This window comes from Sebastes umbrosus, chromosome 16, assembly GCF_015220745.1.
Source record: "Sebastes umbrosus isolate fSebUmb1 chromosome 16, fSebUmb1.pri, whole genome shotgun sequence".
Taxonomy (NCBI): Eukaryota; Metazoa; Chordata; class Actinopteri; order Perciformes; family Sebastidae; genus Sebastes; species Sebastes umbrosus.
Genome location: NC_051284.1, coordinates 9,323,778 through 9,343,164, shown reverse-complemented (window position 1 = coordinate 9,343,164; position 19,387 = coordinate 9,323,778). Strand labels below are relative to the sequence as shown.

The 19,387-nt window shown below is 38.6% G+C and overlaps 1 protein-coding gene across 12 annotated transcripts in view; it reads right to left on the bottom strand.

The window, feature by feature from the left end:
• Positions 1-17,507, bottom strand: part of kiaa1109 (KIAA1109 ortholog) — a 108,498-nt gene extending 90,991 nt beyond the window's left edge. For 10 of the 12 annotated variants that reach the window (XM_037746754.1, XM_037746751.1, XM_037746758.1 and 7 more), the window contains exons 1-10: positions 17,366-17,507; positions 12,080-12,215; positions 10,733-10,849; positions 7,574-7,652; positions 7,414-7,478; positions 5,462-5,636; positions 4,943-5,024; positions 4,596-4,789; positions 2,048-2,127; positions 2-152 (exon numbers count right to left, since the gene is read on the bottom strand). In XM_037746754.1, the coding sequence (XP_037602682.1) occupies positions 2-152; positions 2,048-2,127; positions 4,596-4,789; positions 4,943-5,024; positions 5,462-5,636; positions 7,414-7,478; positions 7,574-7,652; positions 10,733-10,849; positions 12,080-12,185 (1,049 nt within the window). In that variant the 5' untranslated portion in view covers positions 12,186-12,215; positions 17,366-17,507. Of the gene's footprint in view, position 1; positions 153-2,047; positions 2,128-4,595; positions 4,790-4,942; positions 5,025-5,461; positions 5,637-7,413; positions 7,479-7,573; positions 7,653-10,732; positions 10,850-12,079; positions 12,216-17,365 lie in introns of those variants that run through there. The other 2 variants (XM_037746752.1, XM_037746755.1) reach the window with 1 other exon arrangement.
• Between the last annotated feature and the right edge of the window lie 1,880 nt (positions 17,508-19,387).

Here is a 19,387-nt window from a genome sequence, read left to right as displayed (position 1 = left end):
CCTTTGACGATCTGCCCAAGGGCCGTAGTTGAAGTCGGTTCCCTTTCCGCAGACGATGTCCAGACCCCAACATGGAGGCAGGTCCTGAAGCTTATCGCCCTCACTGTACGTCTCGGCCTCCTCCCCACCCTCCTGCTCCACAGGCACCAGACCTGCACACACACAAACATGATTTCAAGCCTTACAACAAATACTAAACAAAAACGCACTTTAGCCAAATTATCTTGAAATGTCTTTACTACAGCTTCTCATAATCATCTAGCCAACGGCGAGGGTCAGCCAGCGCCGGGGAGAGATCCCAATAGGGGATCCTCCCACATCGAGCAGCCATCCCTGACCCGCCGGGCAGACTCCACACGTTAAGGACTGTAAAAATATTTTCGGTTCATTATGAAACTGTGGCGGGCCTACGTCCAGGTAATAGATGGGAAACACTGCATGATGTGTTTGAGTTCATTTGCCTTACTTGACATCGCATGTCCTATGACTATTGCAAAAAACTTCACTGCTCACAAAAATGAAGGGAACACTTAAATCACACATCAGATCTTCATGAACGAACTATTCAAGTTGAAAATCTTTACTGATTGTATAATTTGTTGAGAACAAAATGACGTAACAACGGTCAATGGAAACCAAAATCATCAACCCATTGAGGGCTGGATTCAAAATCACACAGAAAATCTAAGTAAAACACTTAAAACCACAGGCTGATCCAACTTGTGTGAATTCCATCACGGCAACTCATAATGTGACTCAGTAGTGTGCGTCTAGGCATGCTCCTGATGAATCGGCGGATGGTTGTCCTGGGGGATCTCCTCCCAGACCTGGATCAGGGCATCAGTGAGCTCCTGGACAGTCTGTGGCGGTACTTGGTGGCGTCGGATGCACCGATACATACACACAGGTGCTCAATTGGATTTAGGTCAGGGGAACATGAGGGCCAGTCAATGGCATAAAGGCCTTCGTCATCCAGGAAATGCCTGCACACTCTGGCCACATGAGGCCGGGCATTGTCCTGCAACAGGAGAAACCCAGGGCCCACTGCACCGGTCCTGCTGGATGATGTTACAGGCTGCGTATCGTTCACCACGGCGTCTCCAGACTCTTTCACGCCATCTGTGAAGAGAGCGGGGCGCCAATGGCGGACCTGCCAATTCTGGTGTTCTATGGCGAATGCCAATTGTGCTGCACGGTGCTGGGCTGTGAGCACAGGTCGCACTAGAGAATGTCGGGCCCTCATGGAGTCTGTTTCTGACAGTTTGGTCAGAAACAGGCACACCAGTAGCCTCCTGGAGGTCATTTTGTAGGGCTCTGGCAGTGCGCCTCCTGTTCCTCCTCGCACATAGGAGCAAGTATCGGTGCAGCTGCTGGGTTGATGCCCTTCTACAGCCCTGTCCAGCCCTCCTCGAGTAACGGCTGGTCTCCTGGTATCTCCTCCGTGCTCTTGAGACTGTTCTGGGAGACACAGCAAACCTTCTTGCGACCGCACGTATGGATGGATGTGCCATCCTGGAGGAACTGGACTACCTGTGCAACCTGATTGGGCCACAGGTACCGCCTCGTGCTACAAGTAGTGACAAGAACACTAGCAGAACACAAACTAGAGAAGAATCAGTCAGGAAGGATAAGGAGAGAACAATTGTCTGTGGCCACCACATGCAAAACCATTCCCTTTTTGCTGGTTTGTCTTGCTGTTGCCTCTCCATTGCACCTGGTGTCACTTTCATTTGCACCAAAGCAGCTGAAAGTGACCCACTTTTGATTCCTAAATAGACAGATGGATATCCCTGAAGTTCAACTGACTTGGTGTTATACTGTGATGATTAAGTGTTCCCTTAATTTTTTGAGCAGTGTAAATATTGTGCAGCCCTATTCGATAGCAAAATACCGTATGTCTCAATTATAAACAATTCTGAAAGTTATTTCACAGAAAAGACAATTTCCCAGTAGTATTTTTTGGTTTTGTCGCAGCAATGCAAGTGTTTGTTCGTTACCATTTTTAGATTTTGTGTGTGTGTGCATGTGCGTGCATGCATGAGCATACCGGGTTCATCCTGGTAGTAGTAGATGTCAACATCGTTGGACTGCATGACCACAAAGCCTTCACCCATCAGTCTGGGAGGTCTAGATGAGAAACAAACAGTTTAAAGGCAAAGTACAGTTATGAACTCTATTCTAAATATTTACAGGTAGGTTCACAGCAGGTTAGTGGGTACCTTAAAAAAAAAAGATACCAAAGCATGAATTAAATATTCAGTCCGCATTGAAGCTTGATTTTGGCGTGAAGATACTCTTTCAGTTTTATAAATGCAGTGGCCTTCCTTGTACATATTTTTTGCTTCAACCCACTGGACATTCCAATATAGCTTTAAGACACGTCAAGGACTGTTGGAGGTTGAAATCACTGATGGCGTTTCCAGAAGCTACAGCTGCCAAGTTCATACCGAGAGTGACTCCTTAATCGCAGAGGGTAAACGGAACTTTACTCTCCGTGTCGTTTCACTCAGCTGAAGTGCAGATAGTGGTTTATGGCAGCCCCTGCTTTTAATGTAATACAGTTAAAGCTGCCAGGTAAAAGCATTACAGAGGAGAAAGGGGATGCCTAATTCAAAACACTCTGCCAACATCTTTGGTATTAAAATTGTCAATTACACAATTCAGACCTATACTGGGGCGGCAGTAGCTCAGTCTGTGGGGACTTGGCTAGAGAACTGAAAGTTCGCCGGTTCAAGTCCCTGCACAGAACAAGTATGGAATGTGGACTGGTAGCTGGAGAGGTCCTAATTCGCCTCCTGGGCACTGCCGAGGCGCCAGACGCCCTTAAACTGCTCCCTGAACGCTTTATAGTAGCTGCCCACTGCTCCTAATATACTAGGATGGGTTAAATGCAGTAGCTAAATTTCACTGTGTGCTATGCTGTACTTTGTACAATGTGTGACAATACAATTGCATTTACACATTTACATACATCCTTATCTTTATTCTATATCCAATAGCTTATATTGTTAAGAGGGCTGCAGTTCTTGTACTAGCACTTGGCAAACTAAAAGCAGAGTCATCCATTAATTGCAGTAAACATACTTGAATGTTTTAAGCAGAAAAACTAGGGCTGTCAAAGTTAACGAAATAAATAACGCGTTAATGTAAATTCATTTTAACACCACTAATTTCTTTAACGCAACTTATAATTTTTAGGTTGTAGCTGGCTCAGTTTTAAAGCTAGAGTGAAGATATTGGTATCATATGAAATTGGAAAACCTTAGGAATCCATTGGCACCGAACATGTCATACTAGCTGTTCGCAAAGGAGGCTAAATAACACTCCAAATTTGCGCAAAAGTTTGACGAGGAAAAACTGGCATGGCCATTTTCAGAGGGGTCCCTTGACCTCTGACCTCAAGATACATGAATGAAAATGGGTGTGTGATTAATTTGCAATTAATCACGATTAACAATGGACAATTAAGTATTTTAATCGATTGACAGCCCTAAAAAAAATAATAATTGATTCAAATAAAACTATTTATTTTGAATCCACTCCTTACAAGTGTGGTACAAAAGTACATTTTTATTTGGTACAAACAAGCAGAGAAATATAGAGTTAGTCCTCTGCCTGTGTTTAAAGGGGACCTATTATGATTTTCTGCTTTTTCCTTCAGATTGTGATAGTTTTTAGTGCATGTAAATGGTCTGCAAAGTTACAAAGCCCACGCCAAAGGGAGTTACTCTCCCCCACAGAAACACTGCTCCTGACCTGCCTGAAACGGCTTTCTTGAAGTCCTGCCTTTTCTTCCGCAATGTGGTGATGTCACCAAGTAAAATATTTGCACAATACATGCCTAGCGGTTAATTTGGCACACCCTCAAACAAAGCTAGTTAGAGCAAAGTCCAAAAAGTTTGATTGTTAATTGTGTTGTGGGCCAGCTGACCGATCAGAGCAGACTGGGCTTTTAGGGGGGGGGCTCAAACAGAGCATTTCAGACAAACTGTGAGAAGAGCTGCTGCAGCACAGCCGGTATGACAAAAATAAAGACTTTTTTAACAACATTAAAGCATGCAAACATGTCCTAGTATAAACCCAAAATACAAGTATTCACCTGAAAATAAGCATAATAGGTCCTCTTTAAGATTCACACCATACATTACATATTACATGATAAAAAGGAAGAAACACAGAGAGAGCAGTGCACAGAATTATCCAATTCAAACAATATAATGATTTTTTTCTCTACAGTCATTATTGTATGCTTCAAAGAATATTTTGAAGTTATTATTCTTCAGCCAAGAGCATTATCTCTAAACAGTTTTAGCGCTGACAACGACACACAATTTGAAAAATGATGTTTACAAGTTTCAGAAATTGTTTTGAATAAATAAATACCAAATTTACAGAGTCTGCTACACTATTAAATCTCTTTGGTATTACTTTTTATATGATTTTCACCCTTGAGTTTAAACAGCAACGCCTCTTTAACTGCCAGCCTTTTGAAAATGGGTGATTATGCAGCTCAATTAAACACTCAAATTAAATTAAAAATGAGACAAATGTTGCCCCAGCAATGTTTCTTCATTAGTTAAGTGACTTGGACTTACTCATCATTCTGCATGCCGAGGTAGCGTGGACTGGGGACCAGCATGACGCGCACGTTCTCCAGCGAGCCTTTGACGATGTGCATGTACTGGTCCAGGTGGCTCGATGGAGGCTTGGTGGCGTACGTCAGGAAGGCATCCTCAAAGTTCACACACAGCGTTTGAGGGAGGTAGTGGTTCCCAAATGCCAAACGACCCTACAGGAGAGCGAACATGCACGCAATAAAGGAACGAGGCCTAACACTTTAAAAGACCTTATTTTCTCTTCAAAATGTCTTTAAACTGGAATCATGCTTCCTTTCTCAGACCAAACTCCATGCAATTTTTTGTTGGATTTGTGAAGTACTTACGGTGCTGATGTTCACTTTGATGACAGGAATGAGGGAGCGCCAAGATGACGTGTGGTCTGGACTCTCTGCTTTAATGTTCACACTACACAGGGACCAGAAGACACTTAACAATTTAATAGTGCTCCATTTCCAGTCAGCACAGTTCATTTGGCCATCAGTGGGAAATGACAACAGCTCTATTCCCAATGCAATTGGGGATAACAGACAGAAAAGGAAGTCTATTTGTGCAGCTAATTTCAGACTGCTTGTTATCAAATCTCCATTCATCAATCATCTCTGATGGGATATTGCTGATTTTTGCTTTTTTGCGGTTTTGTTTACCACTCAAATTTGTGGATTATTAACCAAAGACTAGGTGACATTTTTACATTAAACCTAACTTAAGACAACTACAGAAGCAAGATCCCGCAAGCACTCAGGAATCAGGAACTTCTACTTAAACCTTTAATCAATGTTGAAGTTTAATTTTCCCTTAAGCAACCCTAACGTTGAATACAAGGAAAAGCCGTTTGGTGGTACCTTTCTAGCGTCTTGTCTCTCTCCTCCCGACCCCTCTCATCATCTTTTTTGGGTGTCAGGAGGGTGGGGTCTAGACCGAAGGTCTCCTGCAGTCGGGCGTAGAGGTCGGTGCGGTTGTAGACGTGAAACTCGAAGCCGTTGACGGTCACGTAAAGCCTGGTCTCTGCCTTGGGGTCTGGCGACAGGAGACAAGAGCAAACTCCTGTTGATGTTTTCCTTCCATAACTGGTTCATTTAAGGTGGGAGGTCAAACATTTAGCTTTATAATATTCAGCTATTTAGCTTTACAATATTCTTAAATTATTATACTATTATTATTATTATATAGTATACTGTATATGGCCTGATAAATTTGATTAACAAATGATGACTGCACAGATAAAGGAAATAACTTTTTATCTAAGGAAAGCTCATTTACGCTGTATTAATTCAAGTGCCGGTTGCACAGAGCACCTTAAGTTTTCGCCTTAAGTATGACTTTTAAGGCTTACTTTCTCCTTAGCTAAGGGACTTACTTAAAGGTCTTATTGATAACATTTTTATGTAGATGAATATTTAAAAAAAAAAAAATACATCTACAAAGCCTTTAGAAAGGTGACAAATAAAAGTATGGGTTTTCCTGAAAAAGAAAAAAAATAAGATTGTGAATTTATCATTTAAAAAATTGTTGCGGGTCCAAAATGATTGTTTTGTTTATCTCTGTGGAAGATATCTGATGTTTGGTTCCCACTTCTAACAGGGCTTGTGAGCCAATAGTAAAATGACATTGGTATCACCTGGTATCTCTGGGTCGTCAGTTAGTGTGGGGAAAAAAACGGATAAATAGCTGAGATTGACAGGAAGTGCCAGGCAATGACTTCTTGTGATGTAAATGAAATGGAACAGGGAGAATGCAACATCTAGTTTAGTTTAGTTTATTTGTCAAGGGGTGGTCCAAATTAATAAATACACATGGAATAAAAAATTCCAGAATTAGCCAAAATGCAATTTTTCATCTGTTGTCCCTTGCCAGGGTGTTACAGAAGGCATCCTAGTGGCTGAATGTTATCAATAGCACCTTTAAGGGTGTTGCACAGAGTCCCTTGAAAGTTTCCTCAGTTAAGGACAAACTTGCATTTACTGCATTGAAAGAGATTTTACAGCTGTAAAATTCTACAATTTCCATGGAAACTGTTTGTTGGTATTTCCAAGCCATTTTGCTACAACGTTGGTTATTTTGTTTTCATGATTGCCGTCTAACTGGACATTGATTGAATATTGATTTTTTTTTCTCTTAACAAATTGATCTGATGTTGGTCCTGTCAATCACTCCGCACACTTTTTGGGAAGCCGGCAATATTAAAGCAGTGCACTGATATCTCATCCTCCTCTTGTTTTGATGGGAACTTCACCACGTTGTTAAGCAGTCGGGTAAGGGGATTTGAAAACCGGTGAATGTACGCAGCACACCGTTGACCTTTGGCTGTGGTCATGAAATACCTCGACTAATACTGACCGGGAAGATCACGTAGCAGAAAAAACGTTGAGCAATCATTAATCACAAAGGGGCGTCTCCTCTCCTCATCCCTCTGTGTATGCGAGCGTAGACGTACCTCAAAGTCACGTTTGCAGGCCCTCTCCCCCTAAACAGTGACGTTTTGAGGCCTCTCCAGCAGTACCCGGCTGCAAACCCGCGCGTAATGCAGCCTCCAGTCAAATATAGTGTAAAATCAATTGCTCATCGTTAAGCGTATCCATTGGGTTGTCCCGGTTGCAGAATACTCTACGTTCATTTTCTTCATTTATCGCCATAATCTCGGCCGTGTTGTGGTTCAGATAAAGTCGCAGGGACCTTAAGTTTTTTTCCTTACTTTGGAAAAAATCTCAACTTAAGGTGTTTTGTGCAACTGGCCCCAGGCTAATGACAAACTCTTAAACTAATGCTCCTCTATCAACAATATCACTCTACTCACCATGCTGTTTCTGTTTTGGGTTATACATTTTCCACCAGCGAAATATGAGGAAGCCATCCTGTATCCTGTAACAACGGCAGAAGATATCAATGAGTAGGCAAGGCTTTAAGATTGTAGAGGAACAGAGGAGGAGCAAACAATGCAGCAGAGGCCAGGTTACCTGATAGACATGTCTTGGTTGATGAAGTAGACATCTCTGAACATGACTTTTCCTGACAGCACAGAGAAGGAGAAGGAGCCTGCGGAGGGTTCAGACACAGTTTGTGTTACAGACATAAAAAGAGTGCAAGTAGCATAATGCCATAAACAATAACAGTGCAGCAGTATTATATTAAGTTATATGATTACAAAAGCAAGTGTAAAGCTGTTTGGATTTGATCACAGTGGTGGGAATTCAAGCCAACAAGGCAGCTAATTAAAATATAATAAAAGTATTATCAAAATAATTAAAAGTAAACAAAAGATGTAATTAGATGATTGTGTGATAAAACACAGTCTGGGAGTTGCTGGGATATTTAATCAGCTTGTCTCTCACCTCATTGAGAAAAAGAATAACCTTAATGAGGATCTAACTGTACAACAAGGAGATCAGAGTCTGTCACTGAGCAAGAAAACTGAACATGATTTTCTATCATTTTTTGGCTCATAACACGTCTTTCTCTGTTTCAATTACTGCATGCCAAGAGAGAGAGAGAGACAACACCGGAGTGCTTCAACTACTGTATAAGTTTGTTGTATTTCTGGCTTTTCCTCTGAACAGCTGTGGACAGGATGTGTAAGTCAGGTTCTCTCACTGGGAAGCTTGTTTTTGTCAGTGTTTATCTAAGCAGGGATTTTTACTCAACTCAGGCCTGGCAATAACAAGACACGCCTTCAGACACGTTCAAACCTGCTTAACACATTACGAACTCTGTCTGTAAGGTAAAATCGAAACTGTGCCATTTGTTATGAAGGTTTTGCTCTTCCTGTGTTTGTATTAGAGCTGTCAAACGATTAAAATATTTAATCGCGATTAATCGCATGATTGTCCATTATTAATCGCAAATTAATCACACATTTTTTATCTGTTCAAAATGTACCTTAAAGGGAGATTTTTCAAGTATGTAATACTCTTATCAACATGGGAGTGGGCTAATATGCTTGCTTTATGAAAATGTATGTATATATTTAATACTGGAAATCAATTAACAACACAAAACAACAACAAATATTGTCCAGAAACCCTCACAGGTACTGCATTTAGCATAAACAAATATACTCAAATCATAACATGGCAAACTGCAGCCCAACAGGCAACAACAGCTGTCAGTGTGTCAGTGTGCTGACTTGACTATGACTTGCCCCAAACTGCATGTGATTATCATAAAGTGGGCATGTCTGTAAAGGGGAGACTCGTGGGTACCCACAGAAACCATTTTCATTCACATATCTTGAGGTCAGAGGTCAAGGGACCCCTTTGAAAATGGCCATGACAGTTTTTCCTCACCAAAATTTAGCGTAAGTTTGGAGCGTTATTTAGCCTCCTTCACGACAACCTAGTATGACATGGTCATGGAAGATGATTGGATTAATGCATTCAAGAAATTACTGGCGTTAAAACCAATTTGCGTTAACTTTGACAGCCCTAGTTTATATCCATACATTTGCGCCCTTACAGGCTTTTTTTTGTAAATGCCACCTAGACAGAGAATCCACCTTTTTAGAACTTTAAAGGGATAGTTCAGATTTTTTGAAGTGGGGTTGTATGAGGTACTTATACATAGTCAGTGTATTACCTACAGTAGATGATGGTCAGCATGCCCCCAGTTTGGAGAAACAGACAGGAGTACCGACATGGGAGCAAAGCAATGCACTGCTGTGGATGGGGGCAACAGTAAAACATATTTTAACCACCTAAAAAAAAATCGAGCATCAGTTTAAGTGTACGCTATGTCTTGAATATTTTCACTGCTTTACCTTGCCGTTAGACAGCCCTTCCCGTCGGGGAACTGAAGCCGTTATCTATGCTCTCTTCAAAGTCACCAAACAGTCATTTTACCTCGCAGAACTACTGTTTTACTGCTGCCTCGATCAATCGGTTAGTTTGTTTGTGTTATTATTGTTTGACTTTGGTGTTTTAAAGCAGTGGTTCCCAAACTTTTTCATGTCAAGGACCCTTAAACTGACACAAATTAGACCACGGATCCCCATTTGATATTATTTCGTCTCAGGGTCCCCCCATCTGATAGGATTTTTGCTTTTGGATGTTTTATTACAGAAAGTATATGAAACCCACATTCTGTTTCTGTCTTACTTATGGATGGAATTATAGTGAAAATAAATGATTCCCCTTTTGTGCAGGGGAAACCCTGGAACCCCCTCAAGGACCCATAGACAGATAGAGAGCATAGACGGATACAACAGCTCAGTTACCCGTCCCAAAGGGCAAGGTAAAGCGGTGAAAATATTCTAAACATAGCGTTAAACTGATAGGTGGCTAAAATATGATTTGCTGCCGGTCCCGTCCACAGCAGCGCATTGCTTTGCTCCCGTGCCGGTACTCCATCATCTACTTTAGATAATACTATGACTATGGATAAATACCTCTTACAACCCCACTTAAAAAAAAAATATGAACTCTCCCTTTAAGTTTTAATCAATTAAATTATTTTTTTTTAAATTAAGTTAATTTAAAAAATAGATTAGCTGGCACACAGGTGACTGCTCACTTTGTAGCAACACATGTTGGCAAAGAGATGTTAACTAAGCCATGCCTTCCTCATTTCCCCTTTATTTTTAACACTGCTTTGCCAAATCGTTCCTGCCCGTCCTATTTACTCATAGCCAGGTAGCTGCAGGTTTCTGTCAACACACTCTGCAGTGAATTTGTTAATTCACTCGTAAAAATGTTAAACATTGTCTCATTACAGAGTGAGCATCATATTGACACACTCAGGCTTCTTTTTCTGCTTAATTTTTGAAGTGTAAAGCATTTAGGGTTGTATTACAGAGCAGATGCACCTGCCAAGGTCTACTCTTTAGTCAAGAAAATTGATGTTTTTTGGAGGAAACTAATCACTTGCTTAAAAAATAATGGTTGCACTTGGATTTATGGCCTTGAGGTGCTTTTTATAAATTACGTTCTGTGTCATTTATGGAGAGAAATTCAATCTGGTGTTGGTTTGCAGTTCGCTGTTCAGACTCTATGGAGATAATCACTGAGAGAAGGCGGCTCATCATGAAATATTCAGCAGACTGAGTTAACGCCTTGAACAGAACGCTTTGGCAGCGTTCCCCCTCGCTATTCATCACGGTGTGACAGAGCTCCTGATGAACGCACCGATGTGAATGTAGCCATCCTTGTAGAGTCTGTTGATGATGAGGGTGAGGATGAGGCCAATGTTGCGGGAGTTGTAATAAGTTAAATAGATGATCCATCCACAGGACAGAATGGTAGCTGAAAGACAAAAAACGTAACATGGTCAGGTTTGTTAATACAAGGAATAATAGAAAACATAACAACATGTTGCTTTATTTATTTTTTTGTGACACAGTAAAGTAGGTCTATACTTTCAAATATGAATGCTGATTTTGCCTCTGTTCAGTCAAACTCTTTAATTATACATGTGAGCTATAAAGGTCAACAAACCATGATCGGTCCTTTGAATACAGTGTGCCAGATGATACTTTTCCTGACATGACAGAGACCCATCAGTACAGAGAAATGACTGCAGCAGCATTACAATAGTAGTAGTCATACCAGTGATAGATTTGGAAACCTATTATAAATTCCACTGGAAAAAAAGTGTTAATAATTCTTTAAAAGAATACAGCAAAGGTGGAATTAATGTAGAAACTACTTTCATATCTGGGCTGACAGCTGGGTTTTACTGCTGCACTTAAGGATTTCTTTTTCTTTTCCCCCAAAAGAGTTTTTTTTTTTTTTTATCCGACTCGAAGACGTTGCAGCCGCACAAAGAAAACGTCAGCTTCATTCAATCTTCATTCAATATATTTGAGTCAACGGAGAGCTGCACCTGGACTGAGCAATAACTGGAAACTATCATTTGTCGTACTTCAATTGAATTAAATCACAATTAAATGTTAATAAAGTCAGATGGATTAAAGCATTAAAAGCAAATACTAATTAAAAACATTTCATCCGATGAGATTTTTTTTTAAACACATTAGGGAATATTACAGACTTTTATCATACTTTATTTCGTGCCTGCTCAATGCAACGATCTTCAGTCTATCTAACATCACGGCACATATGTCAAAAGAACTTATTATAAACTGATATTGAAATCATTTCTCACGCCACCACATTATCGAATTTGTCCTTGTTATTTGCTAAATGAGCCACTACTAGATAATGAGTGTGAATGCCAAAGAAGGTATTTTATCACACTCATATAAAGACGGAGGGACTGAAACAATTTAATGGAATACTTATCACTCCTCCAAACAGTCAATATTCGTACCTGGTAGGATATCATGGTCCCAAAACGATGTTTAATAAATGATGAATAAATCAGTAGTAAACACATTAGTTTTAGACCGAGGGAAGTGATAGCACATCTTCTATGAAACTGCTAAAATGCAACTTGATCCAGTGCTGACAGGTCTGCAAAATATCCATTGATCTGTACATGTTTCCCCCACAGTGCAGCTACAGAGCACTTACCAACGAGGAGCCAGATGAAGTTCGAGTTGTGCTTGTTAAGAAAGTGATCCAGGTCCACCAAGGTGGGGAAAGTGCTTTCATTGTTTTTGGCAACATGCCCATCCATGGCTACAGGCTCTCAGTCTGATACCTAAAACTAAAAGCAGACAAAAGTCAGATCACTTCCATGACACGGGAACAAAAGAGGACATTAGCAACACAGCAAAGAAAGATAAAAATACAAAGTTTTACGGGGGAAATGTATTTGAAACATTTTAAATGCACCAATGGGTGCTACGTAGGTTTCCCAGGAAGAGACAGTTACCTAAAACATAATTCTTAAATTAAAATGAAGGTAGATGTAAGGCATACAAACAAAAGGATATGGGGGAAATAACGCAAACTATACCAATTTACACATAGTTATCACTTAACTGAAAAGAATCAAGGTGTAAAATGTGAGGATTGGATAAAACATAATTAAGTCATAATTGTTCCAAGTAGAGATGCACATTTTAAGCAATTTCTTAAGCTAACAAAATGCATATAAAATTTTATTTTAACAAATGAGCTATACTTGCTGCTTCAAAATATATATGCAAACGCAAAGGTGATTAGGATTATATTATATTGAATCGTAAATTAAATAAAAACAAGCAAAAAATAATTTAAATGAAACAATATGTCTCTCAAATCTGCTGCTCCCACTCTGCTATTCTATAAATGTTGATTTAGTAGAAAATAAATAAATAATAATAAATAAATTGGGCTGCCCCAATCTGACCTGACCACAGATTTAAGTCTTACTATTTTCTAGGGCTGTAATGCAGTGGTTGCGTTAGATTTTGTTTGACGGACAGGGTTGTAAAAATTCCGTCATAATATATTACCAGTCTTCTTAATTTTAATTTTTTAATGATAATTACACATAGATATATATTTAAAGGCAGAGTCTGTGAGTCTAATCCAATACACTTTTTGTCAAATTCTGTGAATGTCTCCTCACGATCCACTATCTGTCCGTTCTGCGAGTGTGTGCTACGAGAAATCCAGTGTTTATAGACAGCCATATCTTTTTTAGTAAATTTAGAGTATTGGACTGAAGACTGACAGACAGCGGCACACACAGCGGCGAAGCTCTGTCTGATAAATATACAGAACAAGCTTATAGATTATGGATTTATGAGGGCATGGAGAGAAAAGATGAATGGAGACACGACACCAACCGTGCGGTCTCTTTTCATATCAACACACACGAAGCAGATGCATCATTTTTTTCCATAGTCTTTGCCTCGGACAGACGACTTCTCTTGGCCGTTTTAATTGTGTTCTAAAGGCTGAATCCGTGCTCTGCTGCCACACTGGAGACTGTAATTACCAGACTATCTGAACGTGGAATTTCCCAATCCTGCAAGCTCTCGCTTCACCGGGAGGAAATCCTACAGCAATCGCTACCTTCTGCACCAGCGGTGCAGCTGCAATCGGCACCATTCTGCGACTCATATGGTCACGGACACGCACCAAGGCCTCCAGTCCGTCAAACTAACCAGCCTTCAGATTTTTCGTCATTGTTAAAAAAAGTCAGTCAATGACGTAAAATATTCGGTTATCACGACCTTTGGTGTAATGATACATCGATACATTTCATTATCTTAAAGATTCATCTTTATTTTGAAATTCCCATGGCACGTCTGTGTCACCAATTTCAGTCCAAGCGCATCTTCTTCCCACAGAGCCAAGTAATAAAATTGTAAAATCATATTTTAGTAGCTTTTTGTAAGATTATATAAATTTAACTGATTGTTTTAAATAAGCATATCGATCACAGGCCCCTGAATTGAATGAAACTCTTATCATGGCAGACTTTGTGATCAGCAAATATTGTGTTGTTGTCCAAAGAATCAATGTAATATCGTATCGTGATGAAACTTATGATCTACACCCCTGCTATTAAAATATAGAGCAAAAGATCCTGTCTATATGGTCGGTGTGGAGTTACAGTATATGCACAGTCTGCTCTGTCTCACTATGTTCATAAAAATTTAGTGGATCCGTTTCGTAAAGGTAAATTGGCAAAGGGAGGAATAGTAAAAGACGAAAATGATGAAGAGATGTGGGCAAAAGGAATATTCATTACTTCAAACCATTTTGCAAAACACATTTACAAAAAAAAGTAAAAGTTATCTTGGCATATAACTGTCGTATGGTTTTTAGTTTTTATGTTTAAGATTTGAAATCATTTGTATAGTACCCACCCTTGCACAGGGAACTTGCGTAACTAGCTATGCGTAACACCACACGTGATCATAACTAGCTATATTTGCACCTACTTCCTTTTCCATGTCATGTGTTTGATGACGTGGTTTTTGCTTCTACAGGGAGGATTATTTTATTTTGTTTGTGTTCGGCATGGGGCTGGTGGAAGAGTGTAACACATTAGTGTGTGTTTGTGTGTGCGTGTGTCTACAAGTGTATGCTGTGATCCCAGTCAGCCCATACTTAGGAGTCAAAAGCTTGAATACTGTTGCACAAACAGATTCACACAAATACAAATCCTCATCTAATCCACCTTATATGACGCTGGCTGTAAAACCACTGAGAAGAAACCAAACCCAGCACGCTCTCTTACAGAAAACACTGTTTCTGAATCTGCCTTTTTTGACACGATATTTTAAGAAACAATCTGTGATAATCTGTTAAATTTGACATCCTGTAATTTAACAGAAGCTCTAGATCTCACAGGGGACTTGACACCAGCTACCTGCCAGATGCTAATCCAATACTGGCTGTTGGGTTTGTTTACTATGTCAAATTCGGCAGGAGGCAAAAGCTAATTTAGGTGGTCAACTTAACTTAAAAGAACTAAAGCAGAGTTTGTATGAGTTTTTGACAACACAAGCACAAGTACTTCAAATGTAATCTGATGTATGTGTGTGTGCGCTTCTCTGTACATAACATACTGTACCTAAAACTGTGATTCAGTCCATCTGAACGGATCACAGCAGCACAGGTATTCCTGTAAGTCAGGTTCAGGTTCTGAGTTATGAGCACAGAGTATGCTGCCATCCCAGAAAGATCAGTGTTGTCAGTGACTCATCGCAGGTACCTGCAACCCGAGCGTTTGCAGTTTTGGTTTACAAGTGACTTAAGTACAGCGAGGAGGGGAATTCTGTCAGCTAAAACAATTACCTATTCATTTTTGGTTAGCTACCACAGCTGTTCACAAACTTTTTCATGTTTGTCACCTCTCCCAAGATAATATACACATCAGACAAAACACCGCACCAACAACAAACCTAAAAGAGGACTGTTTTGGGAAGCAGCAGTTTATATTAGGGGAGGGGTGTAAATCACCAGTTTCATCACGATATGATATTATAATGATTGTTTTGACAACGAAAGGATATTTGCTGATATCACAAAATCTGCCACGATACGTTTTGATTCAATACAGGGGCTGCGATCGATATGAGACAATATCGTATGCCCATTTAACACAATCAGTTACATTTATATAAACTAAAAAAAAAAGCTACTAAAATATGATTTGACAATTGTATTACTGAGCTCTTCCAGACATTCAAATGAAAAACAATCTATTCTTTTTAGTAAAAAAAATAAATATAAAGTGGGAATTTCAAATTAAATCATATCTTGTAAGATGATGATGTGTATCGATATTTTCACTTTGCATCGATGATCATTGAATCGGTATATCGATCCAGATCCATGTATCGTTACACCCTTAGTTTATATTAGGGCTGTCAAAGTTAATGCAATAATAATGCGTTAACGCAAATTTGTTTTAACACCACTAATTTCATTACGCAAAGTTGAAATTTGGTTCTATGGGTACCCACGAGTCTCCCCTTCACAGACATGCCCACTTTATGATAATCACATGCCGTTTTGGGGAAGTTATAGTCAAGTCAGCACACTGACACACTGACAGCAGTTTCTGGAAAATATTTTTCATTGTTTTATGTTGTTAATTGGTTACCAATAATAAATACATACATACATTTGCATAAAGCAAGCATATTTGCCCAATCCAATGTTGTTAAGAGTATTATATACTTGACAAATCTCCCTTTAAGATACATTTTGAACAGATTAAAAAATGTGTGGTTAATTTGTGATTAATTGCGATTAATCATGCAATTAATCACAATTAAATATTCTAATTGACTGACAGCCCTAGTTTATATCATTGTTGCAGACATAACAGGGGACAGGTAAATATATAGGCCTACATTTACTTATGCTTCTTAAAAAAAGAAATAGTCAATTTTGCTAGGGAGTCTGGCAGCCACTGCACAAGCATTGATCACAAACATTTCACAGGTACACAAACTAACTATCAAGACACTTATCCATGTTCAAAACAACATAGTAGAACTAAATAGATGCACTAGATATATAACTACTAGTTTGCAGCAAAGATGTCTGGCAGATTTGACACAGCTCACCCTCACCAAACTGCACTGAAAATCTGTCCATTTATTAAAATCTGACCTTACTTATCAATAACATACACGCCTTGTTGAATATGAATACTGTATGTTGCTTAACGTTAAACAAGACGATGGGAATGAAAAGAGACCAGTAACTTATTGAGGGTAACATTACTTGGCAGTCTTGTGTCTTTGTTTACATATTGAACTGGCACTTGTGCTTCTTAATAAAATAAATAGTCAATTTTGCTAAGGAGTCTGGCAACCACTGCACAAGCATTGATCACACAGGTACACTACCTATCAAGACATGTATTGCTGTGGCTTATCCAAGTTCAAAACAACATAGTAGAACTAAAAAGATGCACTAGATATATAACTACTAGTTTGTTTACATGTTGAACTGGCAGAGCTATCATCTACACGGCTTTCTATATGAATATAACACTGTGTGTTTAGCTAGAGCTCAACATAGTCAGGCAGATAGCTAAATGAACACCTGACTTCAGCTGTGGTGTGGATCCCAGATCCATACCTACCTGACACACTAACCACACACCTACTGTAACGTTAGCTAGATAATCCCAGCTGCTGTTTCCTTCCTCACCTTCATCCTCAGCACTAACAACACCTAACATGTTTCATTTAGTAGCGTTTTGTAACGTTAACAACAAGCTGCTCCTGCCTCCGTCCAGTAGTAATAATCATAACACTGCAGTTATTAAAGCTAGCCGTTACAATATCACAACGTTAGCACTGAGGCTAGCCAGCAGAGCTAATGACAGCAGGCCGCACCCTGTAACTTCTCCTTTTCCAAACTGTGAAAACAAGTCACCTGGTGTTAGTACAATACCTTAATGTCCTCGATAAAGCATGTGGTTTCATCTTTGCTCCGGTTCTTCAGGAGTTGTTGTTCCTTTTTGTCGTGTCAGACGTGAGCATAGCTAGCATCCTCTGTTGAATATTGACCTGGCAGGCGGCCAGTTAACATCGCTTCCGGGTCTGTCGAGAGTAGGCACACATAATTGACCAATAGGAAAGCTGGCGAGGAGGAGACTGACCAATCAGAGGAAAGCGTCACAGTTGACAGACAGTTCTTTCGACCAATCAGCGTGAATGTTTTTATAATACAGTACTGTGGTGGGATTTGACCTGTGCCTGTTTTGATGGTACAGTTCTGTTGAACCCACAGCAGGATTTATTCAGACGTTTTTAATTCTGTTTGTTAAAGTATGATAAAAACAGTATAATGAAAAAAATGTATACAAAAAAAGAGAGTAGGCCTAGTACTAATAGACTAAGTTATAGACACACACACATATCATAATTATTGTAAAATGAAAGAATAAACATAAAAAAGAATACATATAAAAAAAATTAAAAGAATAAACAAAAAAATTAAAGAATAAAAATAAAAAGAGAATAAACATAAAAAAGTATAATAAATAAAGTATGATAAAAATAGCATAATGAAAAAAATTGATACAAAAAAGAGTGTAGGCCTAGTACTAATAGACTAATTTATAGACACACACACATCATAATTATTATAAAATAAAAGAATAAACATAAAAAAACGAAAAAAAACAAAAAAATGAAAGAATAAACATAAAAAAGAATAAACGTAAAAAAAGTATAATAAATAAAGTATAATAAAAACAGCTTAATCAAAAAAATGGATACAAAAAAGAGTGTAGGTCTAGTACTAAAATACTAATTTATAGATACACACACACACACACACACACAGACATATAATAATTATTATAAAATGAAAGAATGAACATAAAAAAATTAAAAGAATGAAAAAAAAATGAAAGAATAAACATAAAAAAGAATAAACATAAACAAGTATGATAAATAAAGTATAATAAAAACAGCATAATCAAAAAAATGGATACAAAAAGGAGTGTAGGCCTAGAACAAATAAACTAATTTATAGACACACACACACATCATAATTATTATAAAATGAAAGAATAAACATTAAAAAAAATTGAGCAAAGAAAGAAAGCATTACACAAAGAGATTACCTCTCGTTTAGATTTTCTGTATAAACCAGAGGGGATTCAAGATTCAACATGGACTATATTTCACACGATAAAATATTTCCCTTACTCAGTGAATACGATGCAGAGGGGTTGAAAATGTCCATCTCAATCTATCTCAGTAAAGCCAAAGCCTCTGGCCAGTAGGGTATTAAACGCTACATATTCAGTTTCTGGAGCAGTGAAATGCAGTTCAAGTGGGATCACTTTGTGCTTACATATTTCAAAGGGTCATTAGCATGGCGGTTATAGTTCGTATAGGCTATAAATAAAAAATGTACTGTCCACTGACTTTGCATCGCCAAATATAGCCTATCCTAATTGCACGTGTTCTTTCCTGCCATCATATTGAAAGAAAAAGTGTCATTTGTAGACTAGTAGACTAAAAATTCAGCACTTTTTTATTCTGCCTGTTGCACATATTGTTGCATATATTTAGTTTAAATCTTAATTTAAGTTTCTGGTTCAACAGATTTTATCTGACAAGACTTTATATTTTTTGCAACACAATTTCTATGATTTCCATTAGGTTAATCCTGTTTCTTGGGAATGATAGTAGTTCATTCAAAAGAATCATAACAATCAATTACTCTTTATTTTGCCTGCCATTTGAATATTTGTGTATGTTAGTCTTGTAAATAGTACCAACACCCCTTGATTGTTCTTTGGATTAATACATGCAAAGTATAATAGGCCTATTCAATTCATACAAGAGTGAGAGTAGGTGTTGTAAATTAGCGTTTTGTTACAAACACGGTGCATACATGTATGTTACAATTCTAATGCTACTGTGATGTCCATGTCAAATAAAATAAAATAAGATAAAA